A 16,973-nucleotide genomic window follows, 5' to 3' on the forward strand; every position below is an offset into this window, starting at 1 on the left:
GAATAAAACCCCTCGCTCCCCGCCGGGAAGGGAGGGCGGTCCAGACCGTGGAGCTTTCCTCCGCCCCCAATTTTTTCCTTTTTTTTTTTTTTTTTTTCCTTTTCCCCGTTTTTTCTTTCCTCCTCTTTTCCCTCTTCAGAAGGAGGACGCCCCGTGCGCGCTTTCCGCGCAGCCCCGGGCTCGACTGGCCCGAGCGCGCCCGGCCGCGCCGAGGGGCCCCGGGGCGCCGCTGCCGGGACGGAGGGGCGGGATGGCGGCGTCGGCCCGCTGGGTGTTGTGCCTGTGCCTGGGATGGGGCTGCCTGTGCCTGGCTCTGGGGGATGCGCTGCGGCCGCGCCGGGTCGGGCTGCGGCGCCGAGCTGCGCCGGGGGCCGTGCGGGGCGGCCGCACCCGGGCGGCCGCAGGTGATGACGGCCCGGGGCAGCGGCGGCCCGGGCGGCCGCCGGCGGCGGACAGAGTGGCGGAGCACATGCTGCGGCTCTACGAGCAGTACCGCGGGAGCCGGGACCCGCCGACACCACCCGGGCCCTGGCTCCGCCGGGGCAACACGGTGCGCGGCTTCCGCCCGCTCCCGGCAGGTGAGTGCGCACCGCGGCCGAGGGAAGACAGGGCACGGCTCCCGGCGGGGAGCGCTCGGCCACGGGGCAGCCCCGTATCCCGGGCCGGGCCGTGTTCCCTGAGCCGCGGCGTCAGAGCATCGCTGGGGTAGTGCCCAGAGAGCTCGGTGGAGGGAAAAAATGAGAGAGTTAGAGACGCTTCACTTCCTGCGGGGACTGTCGTGTTTGACGTTATGTCCTGTACTTCAATTATTGCCTTACCGCTTCGGCTCTGCTGCTAGCATCTCTGCCATACGATGGCCGAGTACAATTCGAGGGAGGTGGAGTAATTAGCAGATCTTCTCCAGAGTCTCCCATTAGTGGTGTTTTTCACGTGTAGCTTTCTGTTGGGGATCCTTCAGGCTGTCTGCGGCATTCTCGTGTTGACAAGTAGTGATAGTACTGACAGTGAGAGGTAGTGGCAGGTGAGTTCAGCTGAAGCATGACTTGGGTGTGGTAAATACTTCATCTTGCCATCTTTGGAAGGGACACTTACATCTCTCTGTGATTAAGGACTGGCATGCACAGGTAGATGGGTGAAAATGTAAAAACATTTTCCATAACAGGGGGGACACATTTAGCATGCCAGCATTCCAAAAGAACCGTGTCCTAGCAGAAAGAGAAGTCACTGTCTTGGTGCTGCATCCCCTCCCTTCCCTCTTCTGGTTTTTGTGCATGTGAGCTCCACAAGGGCTAAATGGAACTGCCAGAACCCAAAGATGACCATCGCTGGGATGTCCTTCCCTTACCTACTGCATCCCAAAACCTTGCTGCGTGTGGGACAGCTGTCATGCTACACACAGCAGCCCCGTTTGGCAGACTCTTACTTGGCTTTACACTGGTGCACTGAGCCACTGGCTTTTTCTTAGACAAGCATCTATCAGTAAAACTGAGAGTTGTCTGTGAGTTTCAGTGACTTGCCTCAATTCCTTCCTGTCCCAGGAAGGAGAACTGGGTGGCAGGCCTCCTTGCTTCTTCAAAGGCAGCAATGTATTTTATAAGGCAGCTCTGCACAGAGATCAAATGCCACAAGGAATTGAGTGGCTTTGGTGTCTTAGGGTTCAACCCTGCAAATGTTTCTGTCCCCAGGAGAGGCTTTAGAGGAGTAAATACCCTGGGTTTGTAGGATTGAGAGCCAGGACTCCCCAGCTGCTGCTCTTACTGAGGAGCTCTCTTGACTTTCTAACATGACTTGTTTGCCGTATGAAGTCTCGTGTCCACGTCTGTCCCTGAATTAAGCCCACCAAAAGAGGGGAGGATATAATATTCACTACAGCCCGCCCCCCCCAAGAGGGGAGGTTGTTAATAATCCCATGAGAGCAATATTTGCTCTGTTACGCATATCTGATTAAAGCCATTTATTGTTCTAAACCTAGAATGTTGGTTGAAATACCATCTCTGTGGTCTTTTTGATTATATTTGTACTCTCACTTGATGTTGGGTGGCAGCAGTCCTATAAACACACTGCTTGCTAATCCCTTTCCTCCTCCTCCAGTACATTCACAGATCCAGTGCCAAAGCAATAAATTGGTTTTAAAACTTTTCTGACACTTTAATAAGTATTTATGCAAAAGAGTTAACCAGTTAACTGTTGTCTTTCTCTTGCCATTGGCAGCAGCAGCAGCAGCAGCTTATTTTGTGTGGTGATTGATGGCAGAGAAGTCTGTTTCCAGAAAGCCCTTATAGCAGATGTTCCTCAGGGTGGTGGGTGCAATGGAAAGGCTTTTTCTGACTTCCTCCTTGGGCCCAACTGCCTGACAAGCCCTGTAATGAAAATGGCACATCCAGCAGTATTCCCCTTTCAAGGTACTTTGTCTCTAGATCCTCTGCTTTGACTGTTGCACTCCTTGGCTCCAAATTTCAGTCTCCCATGGGCTTCCCCTTGTCCCTAATGGGACTGCATCAGTTAATTTAATACATGACCTTGCTGTTACTCCTTCACATTTTACCATTCCCTCTGCCAGCCCCTTCAGGACTCAGGTTTTTGTCTGCTAGGAGCTGAAGTTCCACAACAACCCTCCTGTGTCTCCTCCATCTACGACGAGAGGTCTTGAAGCAAATCTTCAGTGGTTTCATTTGCAGCTTAACTTTGCAATTTAGTCTCACATTTTCAGGAGAGAAACTCTTCCTTCTCTGAATCACAGCTCTCAAATGTAGTTGTGAAACCTTTCTGTCCTTGCTTTTTCTCTGCAGCAGCTTCTGCTTCTTCTGTGGCACATGGGAAAGGCCTTTCCCAAATCTCCCAGGTAACCCAGTAGACAAATTTTTGAGACCCTGGAGTGTTGTGTGATGAGACCAAAAGCTCGTAGGATTTGTTGAAACTCATCCCTGTTTCTAGTCAAAGAACAGTGGTGTCGCATGTGGCAGCTGCGGCAAAACCCAGCTAAGAGTGATTAATCGGAACAAGCGTCCTCATACCTGTTAAAAGCAAGTTTCTCTTTCTGCGGCTCAGTTCTCCGAGGGGATGGGACCAGAGCCTCAGCCCCGTGTGGCACCTCTTTTAAGCCTCCATCCCACGCTGCCCTGAATTCTCTCATGCACCAGACTTCACAACTAGGCTGGATGGTTGCTTGTTTGGGCTGGGGGTTTTGGCCATTGATTTTGATGAATGCTCGTGCGATCATCTATTCAGGCAAATTTGGTTCCTGTTAATCTTGCTAAGTTGTCTGTGGGCACAAATTTTCAGTTTGAACCACTCAGAGAAAGGAACCTTTGATGCCTGTGACAAAACCGAAAAGAAACCCCAGGCCTGAAATCCATGAAGGGTGCAGTAAGGATGCACGCCTTTCACAGAGCGTTTAGTTACGTTTCAGCACCATTCTCTTTCATGGACTTAATTGCTCCAGTTTGTTTCTGTGTATTTGAGGCAAGGGATGTTCAGCCTGTGATTTCTGTGGCAGCTCTTCTCACTGTGTTGCAGGATATTTCTGAGATGACGCTGGTAGTCCTTGTGTTGCTTTGGACAGGCCTTTTCAGTTCTTTACCTGTGGGTGCCACACATGTGAGTGCTTTTCCGTCCGTTGTGGCTTTAAAAGACACATAGGAAGAAGGTCGGGTGATATGTGAGCCAGAAGGGAACGCTCGGGCAGTTCTGGCAAGGGATCTCTGAAGCTGTGGTCCTGTCCGTGCAGCAGGGACTGTTCTTTCCTCCTGAAAGAGACCTGACCTCCGGCTGGCAGAAATCTGCTTGCCTTAAGCACTGCCTTTGGAGGTGTGCTGGTCGCTGCCCAGGCTCAGGATCTGGAGGTCAGATACAGCACAAAAAAATAAAAGAGAGCGGAAAGATAAAAGCCTCAAATGCAGATTAGGTGTGCTTCTGAAAGCATTTTTAATCCTAGCATCACTTAAGGAACATGGCTGGCAGATGAGTCTTGACTTTAATTGGAAGGTCCTCCGAATGGTGTTATAGTAAAGCTATACAGTGAGAAATTACTTTAAACTCTTTTTTATTGACTGAAGTTCAAGTAATTTCAGGTATTACACCTGCCCCTAGGCCAATTCTTGTGGTTTTAGAACTATGTTCTCCTCCCTTTCAGAAGGCCTTTCTTTCCTTTGTTGTGGTGCGAAGTGCCCACGCAAACAGGGGAACGGAGCGCGCACGGGGAAAGCAGCGCCTCACCAGCTGCCATCAGCCTGCAGAAACCAGTCCGGGCCAAATGCTGGTCCCTCTGAGCAGCAGCAGTATCAGGGGTTCTTTGCAACAAGAACTTTAAACATATTCAGTCGAGAGACTTCTTTTTTTTTTTCCTTCTGTGTGTGTCTTTCGTTTGGGGTTTTTTTGCTGCACCCCTGTAAATACAATGCAGACAGCAGCATCCTGGTAGTTTTTAGGAACTTGAAAAACATTAACCTGTGATTTGGGCTGATAGGCAAGCCTCTGAGGCAAATGGGTAGGATCTGTGGGTTCGGCCTCTCAGGACCAGACCCAGAATTTGAATTTTCTGGCTTCTGTCATCGCGTGTCTCACAGCGGTGCCATGCATGTGAGTGACCTGTGTTCGCAGTTGCCTGCTGGTCCCTGTTTCTAGAACACATTGCTTCAGCATGAAGAGCTCTGGCATCCAAGGACAGGCTGTGCACAATTGGCTTTTTGGCCAAAGAGCAATGAATCATGGCTGTGAGGCTGTGAGGAAGAGCGAGATTGGTTCTTTTCCTGCCCAGATTTGTGTCCACTGTGGATGTACCCCCTTACCTTGCTTGGCTTGTGCTAGCTTCGAGCTAGATGTTGTGTTTAGTTCTTGCACCTGCTGTGCTCTTCCTGCTTAAAAAATACAGAAAAGAGATCAAGTGGCCACTGTGCAGCACAATTACGATGTGCAGTGTGCAGATTGGTGGGTTTAATATCATGAGACCCTCACGTAAGTTAGGTCCTGAGTATGCAGCACTGCTGTTTCTACAGAAGTTCTTGGTTTGAGTGGCTGATAGCTTTGATCAGTGGTGAACTTGCTGCTATTTTATATCAGGTTGCTAGCTACTGTGACCTTACCTGCTTTGCTAAAAGAATTAGTAAAACCAGTTTGGCCCCGGGTCCTATGCTCTTTGAAAATGGAGAACCGCATCCTATCTTTTCCTTTTGCACAGTACACAAATTGGTAACTAGGAAGCAGCAGCCAAGTGAAAGGGAAGGTGGGAGAAAAGAGAAAATCTGGTTTCCAAAGCTGTTTCTGATGAGGAACTTGTTCGTTTTCCAGCTCCGAGTGAACTTTTGTAGCTGGGCCGTGAACCAATGGGAACAATGTTTGCACTGGAAACGCCGCTATGTTCTTAACTGGGCCCTGTCACAAGGGCACCTCTTTAATATCTCCTTTAAATGATGGCTAATGGTGACTGTATAACTAAATAGTCCTTGTTATTGCATCCTTTTTCACCCGTGGGATAGATTTGGCAGTCCATAAAAATGTCCGGGCATCCTCTATAAAGGTAAATGCACCTCATGTTAGCAGACTCATTCCAGCTTATTGATGCCTGAAATCCCCCTCGTGACAGCAGTCTATTCGTGCCGGCGATATCTGTCTTCACAGACCTGCTGCACTTCCTTACAAATACTTTTTTAATGCCAGTCACAGGCTGTGCTTGCAGCTGTGGGTTGGTGCAGGGAGGCGAGCTAGCGTGGTCCATGCCCCTAAGATCCAGCAGGTACGAGTAGTGCTACGAGCCGGGTTTGAGCTGTCGGTAAATAGTCTGGCATCCCTGGTACCCCGAAGAGGGAGTGCCAATTCGTGTGTAGAGTAAGGCATTTCTGCTTCAGGTCTGAAGAGACTGTACCCTTCTTCTCGCCCTGTCCCGGAGACCCCTGTTGTCATTTGCACACGAGACTAGGAAGGGGGGCTGTCCCAGCGCAGGCTTTCCCACGGTGCAGCTGGACTGCGGGTTTTATTCGGGTAAGGGGCAAGTGCACAGGTGACCACAGACTTGCCTGTGGGCCGAGGAGGCTGCTAAACCCGTTGCCTGTCCATGTAACTCTATGTACCTTCCAAATGATTCTCGACATGAATACAAACAGTGCCATGTCCTACTTGACGAGTATCTTTCTGCCCAGCTCGTGGCTGCTGCTTCAGTGCTCAATGCTGTAGGAGTGAGCAGTGCTAGTGGTGCAGTGGTGCTGTGTCTTACCTACTGCAATTCAAAAGAGCTCTGTCATGCAGAGCTTGGTCTTAAAAACTCCTCATCAGTCCGGCATTAACATCTGGTGGAGAGAAGCAGAGGTCGCTGTTAAAATCTGGCCTCCCGGTGTCTGGAAGGTAGCAGCGTGTAGCTCGGTTCCTCATATTTTTTCTTTCCTTTTACCTTCCTAAAACTTATCCTCTGGAATGATTTCCAGCAGAGTGTGTCCTAGGAGCCAAAAGACAAAGTTTCATTTCAGTGAAATGAAATTTTCCTGAGCAAAAGGTGGGTTGGTAGATATTTTAAAGCTGCATCTTCCTTGGCATGTCTGTCACTTTTAAGGGTAATTTCTAGCCCAGGGAGCACTTACTTCAGTGCAATGCTGACACCTGGGAGTCAGGTATCGGTGTTGCACAAGGGATGTACTGGACCCAGTACTCCCAAACTTTGATGGAACCTCAGGTCACGCAGTTGGGTTTCTTGAGGCGGAATCTGGTCAATCCACCGATGTCTGTGCTAGCCACTAATAGCTGTTTCCGAGATGATTTTGCAGATGAAAGATCTGAGAACTCAGAGCTGCTGAAGCTTGGACGTGGTTGTGTAGGAAAACAGCACCATCTACCGTAAGTGCTTCGTCTGGGCATAGAGTTCCAGGCCAGAAGTGGCTGCTGCAGTTTAGCTTTTAGCCGAAACTATAGACTCCTCCTGTGTCTGCCCCATGCTGTCTAGAATTTCTTCATAAACAAAAAGTAGCTTCTTTTGTCTTCCAATACAATATGCTAATGTAGGACAGGCAGGCTTTTTTAAGTGGCATTCATAATAAAAATTAAGATCAAAACTTAACGTACAGCGATGACTTAAATAATAACTTCTTGAACAGGTGCTCGTGAGACACCATGAATTCGTGCTCCTAAGACTGATTTACTCAGTGCTCTGCCAAATACGTATTAACCTCATTACCTTAGTGGTTATAAACCATGCAGAGATCAGGTCCTCGTGTATGCTTAGTACAAGTGTAATCAAGAGCTGGTTTTGGCTTGAGGAATAAAAAGCGGGATGGAATTCCAAGTAAGTCTAGTTCCCTAGGCATCTGTAGCAGCTAGAATTTGGATGGGTTTGGTACATGAGCTTTCAGTGCTTGGAAACTTAACTACGTGCTCTTGTGTCAGATTGGGCTCAATGTGTAAACAAAGGTGTCTTCCTTAAATGATTTGGCCTTTTCACTGTTTTGGCCCTGTTCCACCAAGGAAAACCTGTAGTTTTTTTCCACAGTTCCATGAAGCAGTGCATCTGATAACTTGGGGAGAAGGGTTCTCTCTTCCTAGTGGGACCAGTTCCTGCTTTTTTAATGTATTGACTGGAATATTACGACAAAAATGTTCAGAAGAGGAGGAAGCTGCTTGGGTTGTTGGGGTAGGGATGGGGCAGCACAGGGAGAGTACAAGCTTTTGCCAGACTTACCTGAATGGCACTGGCCATTGGGATATTTGCAGGCTGGAGGCACAGAATGTCACACAAAACATGAAATTATCAAAGTCTAAGAAAGATCAGTACGCTTGTGTCATGGTTTGACACTGGTAAAAACGCTAGGTAGCCACGAAAAATGTTCACTCACTCTTTTCTGCTATAGCTGAGCAGAGGAGGGGAAAAAAGCCAAAGGGCTCATGAGTTAAGGACTGGGAGCAAATACTCTAAGGGCAAAACCAGGCTCAAATTTAAAGATATAAAGTAAATTTATTATTAACAGAGTCCGAGGAAGATAATGAGGAGTAAAATAAGCCTTGAAAACACCTTTTTCCCCCCCAGCCCCTCCCTCCTTCCCACCGACAGCGCAGGGAGACAGGGCGTGGGAGTGTTTGGTGAGTTTCTCACTCAGGATCTTTTTTTAGTTCGCTTAGGGAGAGGAGTGTCTCTTCTGTTGTGCCGTGGGGTCCTTCCCACAGGAGATGGCTCTCGGTGAACTTCTCTGGTGGGGTTCTAATTTCACGGGTAGCAGTCTCGCCCGACCTGCTGTAACCTGAGTCCTTCCCACCGGCAAAACAGTCTTCCTGAAACTGCCATAGTGTGGGTCATGTAGTCCATGGGGTGTAGTCTTTCAAGGATAAGCTGCTCTAGTTTGGAAGCAAGGGCCCTCTTTGTTTTTCTATTTCTGGAAGCAGGGGCCTTCTCTTTCTCTTCAGGTCTCCCCCTGGATTACAGCTTTTTATAGCATCCGCCCGCTCCGGCGTGAGCACCTTTTCCCACGGGCTGTGAGAGAATTGCTCCATCCCCCATGGACTTCATGGGTTACAGGAAGACAGTTTGTTTTATCATAGTCTTCACCATGGCTTGCAGAGAAATCTTGACTCCGACGTTTGGAACACCTCCTCCCCTTCTTTCTTTCCACTGACCTTGGTGCAGCCATGTGATCTTTTTCCACATGTCCTCACTTCCTCCGCTTTCTCCAACTAGGCGGGAAAAAACCTGCTGCTCTTAAGTGCCATTGCCAACAAATTCCACCAGTTCAAAGACTTCTGCAGGATTTTGCAGTTCTGAGAAGTTTATTTCGTCTAAGTTCTGCGTTGGGGAATTGCTCGCCCGTGTTTCTGCCGCCGGCCACGTGGCCTGGCCGCCACTGTGCGGGCGCTGCCGGCCGTCACGGCACCGGCGCCATTCGGTGCCTCTCTTCATGCGGGGCGCCGAAAAGGGGAAGCCGCCGCCGCTGCCCTTCTGCCCGCGGCGCGGCTGGCTAGAGGCGGCCAGACAGGCAAAATTCGCCGTGGGCTGTGCCAAGATGGTGCCGCCCATGCGGCTGCGGCAGCCGCGTGGCCACATGGCCGCACCCGGCGCCGGGATGGTCCCGGCCGCAGCGCCTCGCCACCCCGGGAAAAAGTGCACCTGTGCGGTTTTGATTTTTTCTTAAATCTGTAATGACCGAGGTGTTACCAACCTCTCTACTCGGGCCAGCAGCGTGTCCGTCTTGAGAGCCATCAATGATCGGCTCTGTCAGATATAGTGGAAGCTTCTAGCAGCTTCTCACGGACGCCACCTCTGTGGCTTCCCCCCACCACCACCACAAAACCAGGCTGTGTTAAACCAACACAGCTTGCTTGGGCAAGGGACTTCTCTCATTGTTTGGAGGGTGGGAGAGGTGTGGCGGGTCATCCCTAGTCTGTGGCCATCTCTGTGCTTGTCATTGCTTGGAATAACCCTTTGGGGAGAGGGTTTTGCCATGCCGTGGTGTCCAAAAAGCATTTAATTCTGCATGCCCTCATTTCCCTAATGCGTCGGGATGTTTCCAGCCCTTTGAGGGGCTGCAGACCATACCTTAACTCTACTGTACTTGAGTTTTCCATACAGCCTGGTTTTTACAGCTTAACATTTGGATCTATATTTCTTGTGCTCTGAAGGATGGACGTAACCGCAGCCCAACCAGGGAATTTTAAAAGAAAAATTAAACCTTCCTCTCGAGCCTTCCTATTGCAGTTCTGGGGGTTAGAGTCTCCCATGTGTTTCCCAGACCAGCATCCCTGGGTTTGGGCACGGTACCCGCGGTTAGGTCCACCTCCTGAATTTCGCAGTTGTGGAAAGCGTGCCGTCCCCCATGTCACTCCTAATTGGCACAGGCACATCCCAGGCATAAGAAGGGTTGTCCTTGGATTGTTTATCCCTGCACAGACACAAGGCGGGGTGTGCGACCCTGCTACCCCTCAAATCTGGTTTCTGGATTGGCTTTCCTTGGGCTACTGAGGATGCTCTAGTACCGTCTGCCTGCCTTCAGCTGTATTAGTAAATACCTTCTAACTGTGGCATGAAAATTGATGAAGTGTCCTAGATGGAATGAGTAAATGTACCTAGTGTAACTGATTCTTCTAGAGGGAAACTTCAGGCACAATTAGTATATGTATTAGTAGTACTAATTAGTATTAGTAGCCAAAAGGCTGTCAGAGCAGCCTGTGCGTCCTCTGGATGACATTTTTAGATGCCGATATTCTTACCTAAGTATTTCTTTTTCTAGGGAGCCCCGAAGGGCAGGAGATGTATGTTTTTAACTTGACATCACTCACAGAGTCTGAAAACGTCTTGTCAGCTTCGGTGTATTATTATATCGGTGATCGGCTGCATGCGGAGTGGAACTGTTCCCAGTCCAGTGGCTGTTCTCATCACAGGCACGGGAAACCTGAAATTCAGATACGTCTTTCAGTTGGGACCTTTCCTTCAGTTGGGAACCCAACTCGGAGCCTGGGACATTTCCTCATCAATGTCTCTTCTGCTTACCAGGACATCCTTTCCTGGCAGTGGAAGGATATCACTCGGCTCCTGCATGAAGCAAAGCAAAACAACGAACTGCTGATCAGTGTTAAAATGGATCTGAGCAGCCATCACCCCTGGGAAAGGGCATCTTCTTCCTATGAACCCTACATCTTGATTTACGCCAATGATTCTGCTATCTCAGAGCCAGAGAGTGTTGTCTCTACTTTGCAAGGACATCGTCATCCTCTGGCAAGCGTCTTTTCCAAGCCAGAAAGCCACATGAGGAGCAGTGTCAGGAATCGCCGGAGAAAACGCTCTGCAAACATCCTGTTGCCGTTGCAAAATAACGAGCTTCCGGGAGCCAAGTACCAGTACGGTGAGGACGAGAGATGGGAAGACAGAAAACCCTACAAGACCTTCCAGCCACAGTTAGCAGACAGGGCCAGGAGTAAGAAAAAGCAGAGGAAGAGTCATCTCCAGAAGACCCAGACTCTCCAGTTCGATGAGCAAACACTGAAGAAGGCGAGGAGGAAGCAGTGGAACGAGCCGAGGTATTGCGCCCGGCGCTATCTCAAGGTGGATTTTGCAGACATCGGCTGGAGCGAGTGGATTATTTCCCCTAAGTCCTTCGACGCCTATTACTGCTCAGGAGAATGCCAATTCCCAATTCCAAAGGTATGGTCTTTATTGATTCATTTTCACTGTCTGTTACCATGAACTGGGCATTTTTTTTCCCACATCAGTCAAAGGCAGCCGGTGCCGGTATGCGTTTGGATCGAGGACCTACGTGGTACCTTTGCCCCGTGCAGCAGGTTAGAACAGCTAGTATAAAGATCAGCTTGCAGAGGTAATTAGAAAAACTTAACTTGCTATTAGTTTTTCATCTGGTATCCAAATTGCCATAAAACATTTCCTGAATAGTGCTTATGATGTGTGAACTTGTTATTAGCCTTTTTAACAAACAAAATACAAGCCAGATCTGGAAAATTGTTTCGTAGGCGGCACTTGTGCCCGAAAGGAGCCCAGAGCCCCACCACAGGCAGTGGGCACAACGCGCTCCAGGAAAGCCCTGTACCATGGGAGGCAAAGCTGCCCCAAGGGCAGAGAGCTCCGGGCAGTGGCGGGAGTGGTCGGGGCACCCGTGGAGTGTAAGAGTCGAGTGAGTTACTTGTGTGACTGACCAAGGGGATCCAACAGCAGTGGATCTAGGCCCACTGACTTTCAGAATATCCTCTGGTTTGTAAGAGTTGGTTTCACGCGAGTAGCAGGCGAGGCAGATGTGCTCCTAGCTCTGTGACCTAGATAGATGAACTCTGCTCCAAATGTCCAGTGACGTTCTTAGCGACATGTAGCCCCTGGAGGCTGCTGAAACCTGAGAGCAGGACGTGGGATTTGAGGCTGGCCTAAAATGAGGGATTATGCACAAGTAACACCTGCAGGAAACATCAGTAAAGGCAGGGCTCTTGGACTCACTGCAGTGTTTCATTCCAGAGTTTTTATTCCTGCCACGGTGAAGCCAGAGCAGTTGGTTCCAGAATGTATCTGGCATTTCAGCTTAAGGAACCAAGGGAGTCGCCCTTTGAAAGTGATTCAGAGAGGAATTGTACCAAAGGGGATGGCGCTCAGACAAAGCAAGCTGAGGAAGGTGGGGTCCTCTCCTTGAAGGAGGAGATGACTTGCCTACCTCCAGCTGCAAAGGCAGGCTTTAAAGCTGAGGATCACAGGATCTGCCACTACTAAGACTGTGTTCGCAGAAGGGTACTCTGACCCTCAGACAAGAACAGACCAGTCTGTGCCTGTGGGTATATAATGTTCCCTTGCTGAGGGCAAGCTCCTAGAGTTAACAACCTGTTGGGTAATTAAGAACAGATGTGCTCCCCACGCTCCAGATTTTCAGGCCTTACCCGTGCCCCGGTTTGACTGCTGTCAAACCCACACGTGCTGGGAGTGTGACATGGCGCAGAGCTTTCGGGCTGGGCAGACGCCCTCCTGGTCGGGAATGAGAGCTCCTAACTGCCATTGTGTGCCCGTAACCCAGCTGTAATGACATTCCGCAGGGCAGCCAGGCTCCTGAGGGCCGTGCAGCTTGGCAGGTGTAGCCTGACCGCAGCTGGGCTCACTCACAGGCTGGGCGGTTTGGAGGCAGCTCGGCATTTTTATCTCCTGCTGCGCCCTCTCGGCCTCCCCTGCTTCAGCCCTTCTCTGAGCAAACTTCCACGTGCTTTCCACGACCGCGGCTGGACGGAGCACAGGCAGCCCGCAGGCAGCAGCCTGACTCACCCCCCTCGTGCAGGGCAGTATGCAAGGGGATTTGAGTTTCCTGAGGAGCACAGGACTTGGGTTTTTGCTCTGCTCACGGTTAAATTCTTGCTGGCTGAAGCAGAGTTCTGCCAAAGCTGGTTATTCTCCAGGGCGCACCTGAAGGACCGGCGCAGCGTGCTCAGCACGGGCTGGGGTCAGTGAGGAGGATGTTTGTTCTCTGTTGTATGCTACCCACGTCAAACAGGGATACTTCTTTTAGGACAGCACGTGTCCAGGCTGTTGCCACTGAAAGCTGAGACCATGCTTGAAATCCATTCGGTGCTGCTCAGCTTGAAGTCAGTTTGGTGCAATTCAGCATTTTGGGGCTATGGATTCCATGTCTGAAGGAGAAGATTTATGATGAGATGTTACGTGGCATATTTGGAGACTTGATTTTGTTTTCAGTACTACTGGCTACAGGAAATAGGATCTCAGTAGGTGTTCTACCTTTGACCTGCGATCAGCAGGCTCAGGACAACTGTTGAGCTCCCAATTATTTTTGGGGAGAATGCTGCCCAGCAGCTGAGTAAGGGAACATGGCTGTGCTACCACAGCTTTCACTTCTTTCTGGAGGCAGAAATGATACAGAAATCTGAATTTTACGATAATCTGTGTTTTTAAATCCCTGGCTGCTACTGTTGAGGAGTATAGGTACTCCTGAATTCAAAACAAATCAACAGAAATGTCTTTCTTGAGATCAGCTTAGATGGAAACTTACAACTTTGTGGACTAATGTGCCGCGCAAACGATAAGACAAGCTGGAATTTCAGTTATTCCTGTGCTTTTTGCAGGTCCGTATCTAACCCTTAAGCCTGACTTTTTTCCCAGAAACAAAACACGTCTCGTCGCAGCAAAACTGCAAATCGACCACTTGGCCAAAATGACCTTGTTCTGTATATTTCTCAGTGACATGTGATGGGGTATGCACTGAACTGTGTTGATTCCCAGATTCTGTGTGTAAGAACAACTCTAAAAAGCAAACCAAAAGTCCTTGGCTAAAAGCTGTACCTTGTGCATTTTTCATGCCCACCTGTCTTTTGTACAGATACTTGGATCTGGAAGTGTTTCAGGGTTCAGAGGTAAAACTTTGTATTTTTCATTTCTCTGTGTTGGTGTTTTATTTTTATGAGCACCATAATGGTTTCTGGTTTTGTGGCCAAGCAGTTATCTCACCAGGCAGATCTGCTTTCTGTTCAGAGCACACCCAAGCGTGTCCCTTTTTATAAATTAAGGGGACTTTGTCCTTTGGAGTTTCTTCTCTGGAGGAAAATGTCATTGTAGTATGAGGTACAGCTGTCTTGGAGGCTCAGTTCCTCAGCAGTGCCACTGGCTACAGATGTACGCTACAGACGAGAAGCGATCGGCACGGAAGGAGGAACAAAACGGGAGAGCCTTGCACGAGCCCTGGGAGGAGCAGTCGGCATCGTGGCCTGAGGCGCTCCCGTTCTCTCCTTCACACGCGTTTTATCCGCTTTGGGTTTTTTCCTGATGCGCTTGTGTTCCGCTGCTCAAGCTTCCCAGCCCACGAGTTGTTTCTTTGGCTCCCCTAGCAACACAGCCTGTCAGCACGTGAACTGCCTCCCTCCCAGCCAGGTGAGCTGTAAGACCGAATTGCAGCCCGTGTGTAACTTAAATCAATCAGGAGAGACCACCTTGACCTGTAGGTTCCCCTTGGGCAGGCAAATCCCACAGGGAGCCCGAGGTTCTATCCCCAGCAGGGAGCTGAATGCAGTGGATGGACTCTGGCATCTGGGGGCCAAACGAGCCAGCCCAGATTCATATTCCCTGCTGCTGGCTCGGGCCAGCTACAATGGCTAATGGAAAGAGTGGAGGGCAAACAGATGTTCCAGCTGAGGGGTCTCCACAGGGCCCTTCAACAAAGCAATTTTATTGTAGAGTGCATGAGTCCATTGCAATGCGGGTGCAGTAACATGGTCTGCCATATCTTTATCTTGCAGGCCATGAAGCCATCCAACCATGCCACCATCCAGAGCATTGTGAGAGCTGTCGGAGTCGTCCCCGGCATTCCTGAGCCTTGCTGTGTTCCTGACAAAATGTCTTCTCTTAGTATCTTATTCTTTGATGAAAACAAAAATGTGGTTCTGAAGGTGTACCCCAACATGACAGTGGAGTCCTGTGCATGCAGATAACACCTTGTGAGGCCTTTTGGCAGTGCCAGGGTGATCACTTGCTGTTTGGGGAAGGGAGGTGGATGGGGGTCTCATCATACCTACTTTATGTTTGCACTGCCAATGCATTTCCTTTGGACAAAAAAGAAAATGTAAAGAAATCCAAACAATGAGAATGGAAATGGAATGGATTCCAAATAGCAATTCCAAGGCAAGTGAATATGAACTTCATTCGTCTGTACACAAGCCTTGGGAATGGGACCTGACCGTACCTGCTGAAATCGAGAGGTGAAAGAAGAATCTGCAGATTTTTGAGACTGCCCGAAGAACATAGTGATCTATTTTTGTACAAGATTCTGGAAGCAGCACAAGCTGTTAATTCTTATCTCTGTTCTTATGGTGACTAATGGCGGGGGGAGATTAGAAATGTAATAGTCTTCATTTTAAAGCTAAATTTCTTGCCTTAGGTTTTAGAGTAGTACAGCAAGGCAGCAAAACAAATCTGACATCCTAAAAGCGTAGATAACCCTACCTGAACATGCATCTCCTTGGTACAACGTTACCCACCTTGTGAGCGAGTTCCTTTTCATCGACATGTTCTTTGTAAGTCAGGATTTTGGAGCTCGGCATCCCTGGGCAGAAGAGCTCAAAACAGGACTGCTGAGTGCATAACTCTGATTTCTTGCAGGCTCAGTTGTTTCTTTCATGGAAGACTTTTCCTGTTATGGAAGATCAGTAGGCCAGGGGTGTGAAAATACCACACTCAGTGAAGTGTCCGAGTGACTTATTCACAACGTATTCTAGAACACGCTTGCAAATGATCTGTGGGTTGTCTGCCTGCAAGGATGTTGTAGCCAGGTTGTGGAGTGGCCTCTTCTCCCAGGTAACAAGCAAGAGGACCAGAGGTCATAGCCTCAAGCTGCACCAGGGGAGGTTCAGGCTGAGCATTAGGAAGAATTTCTTCATGGAAAGGATGGTCAGGCAGTGGAAGGGACCAGGGAGGTGGTGGAGTCACCCTCCGTGGAGCTGTTCAGAAAAGGACTGGACAGGGCACTCAGTGCTCTGATTTAGTTGGCAAGGTGGTGATCGGTTCTTCCATACTTTGGGGGCCCTGAACTCAGCAGCAGCAGAGTGTCACTCCGGGGGCAGGGCTAGTCCCAAATATTGGCACCCTTGACTGAGGAGAGGCTTGTGAGTTTGTAGGAGACTGATGGGTTGTTTAGTGGCTCTCTTTTCCTTGTAAAACCAGCGTTTTTAAATGATTTCTGGTGAAAGATTTATCTGTGTACAGATTGTCAATTAAGAAAAATGAAAATCACCTCCAAAAAAGAAAAGTTATTTTGTATATGGAAAGAAACTTTTACAGATGCTTCTAATTTATTTTATATCTGTGGCCCTCTTAATGTATCTTTCTTTATCTCAGCACTCTTTAAACCGTGCAGTTTTCTCTGTCAGTGCAAAGATGAAGCACCAGGACTGTGGTGGAGCTCCAAAGGACAGGTGCGACCACAGTGTGAAGGGCATGTTTCACTACTGATGGATAAGCTTGTCTGATCTGTATGGTTTTCCTTCAGTAATACGGACATTCTGCTAGGAACTCTGGAGAAATATAAAATAAAATCACTCTTTAAAATGAAAATCCATGTTTTCTTGTGTGGCATTCAGATGTTTCCAAGGCCCGTCTCCCCGCCGCGGGGTCCCGGGGAGGGGAGGAGCCCCGGCCCAGCCGCTGCGCTGTGTCACGCGGCGCTGGCACCGGTGAGCATGCGCAGTGTTGTGCAAAGGGCAGCGCATGCGCAGTGACGCGCTGACGCGTCCTGGCGGGTGTAAGGGCGGGGCGGAGCCGGGCAGCGCTGCGCATGCGCACTGGCTTTACGCGCGCAGTGCGGTGCTCGGCGGGCGCCGTTCCGCGGGGCCGGCCTGGCCGTGCGGGGCCGCCGCGGTGCCCGGGAGCGGCTTGGAAGCGCCAGGCGCGGGTCCCGGCCGCGGCAGCGGCGGGCGCGGGTCCCGGTGACAATGGAGGAGGGCGGCTGTTGCTGTGGCTGCAGCGAGGTTGAAGGTGAGCGGAGAACGGCGACGCGGCGTGTGCCGGGAAAAGACCCGAGGGGGGG

General features: G+C 49.9%; 1 protein-coding gene across 4 annotated transcripts in view; it reads left to right on the plus strand.

Moving 5' to 3' along the window:
• The window catches only part of BMP3 (bone morphogenetic protein 3), a 100,114-nt gene extending 83,613 nt beyond the window's left edge, over positions 1-16,501 (plus strand). For 2 of the 4 annotated variants that reach the window (XM_042026998.1, XM_042026999.1), the window contains 3 exons: positions 2,763-2,768; positions 10,197-11,107; positions 14,692-16,501. In XM_042026998.1, the coding sequence (XP_041882932.1) occupies positions 2,763-2,768; positions 10,197-11,107; positions 14,692-14,883 (1,109 nt within the window). In that variant the 3' untranslated portion in view covers positions 14,884-16,501. Of the gene's footprint in view, positions 1-235; positions 579-2,762; positions 2,769-10,196; positions 11,108-14,691 lie in introns of those variants that run through there. The other 2 variants (XM_042026996.1, XM_042026997.1) reach the window with 2 other exon arrangements.
• The last annotated feature ends 472 nt before the right edge of the window (positions 16,502-16,973 follow it).

Source organism: Corvus kubaryi, unplaced genomic scaffold, assembly GCF_017639235.1.
Source record: "Corvus kubaryi isolate FWS band 111438036 unplaced genomic scaffold, C.kubaryi_AGA036_p1.0 37292, whole genome shotgun sequence".
In the NCBI taxonomy this organism is placed as follows: Eukaryota; Metazoa; Chordata; class Aves; order Passeriformes; family Corvidae; genus Corvus; species Corvus kubaryi.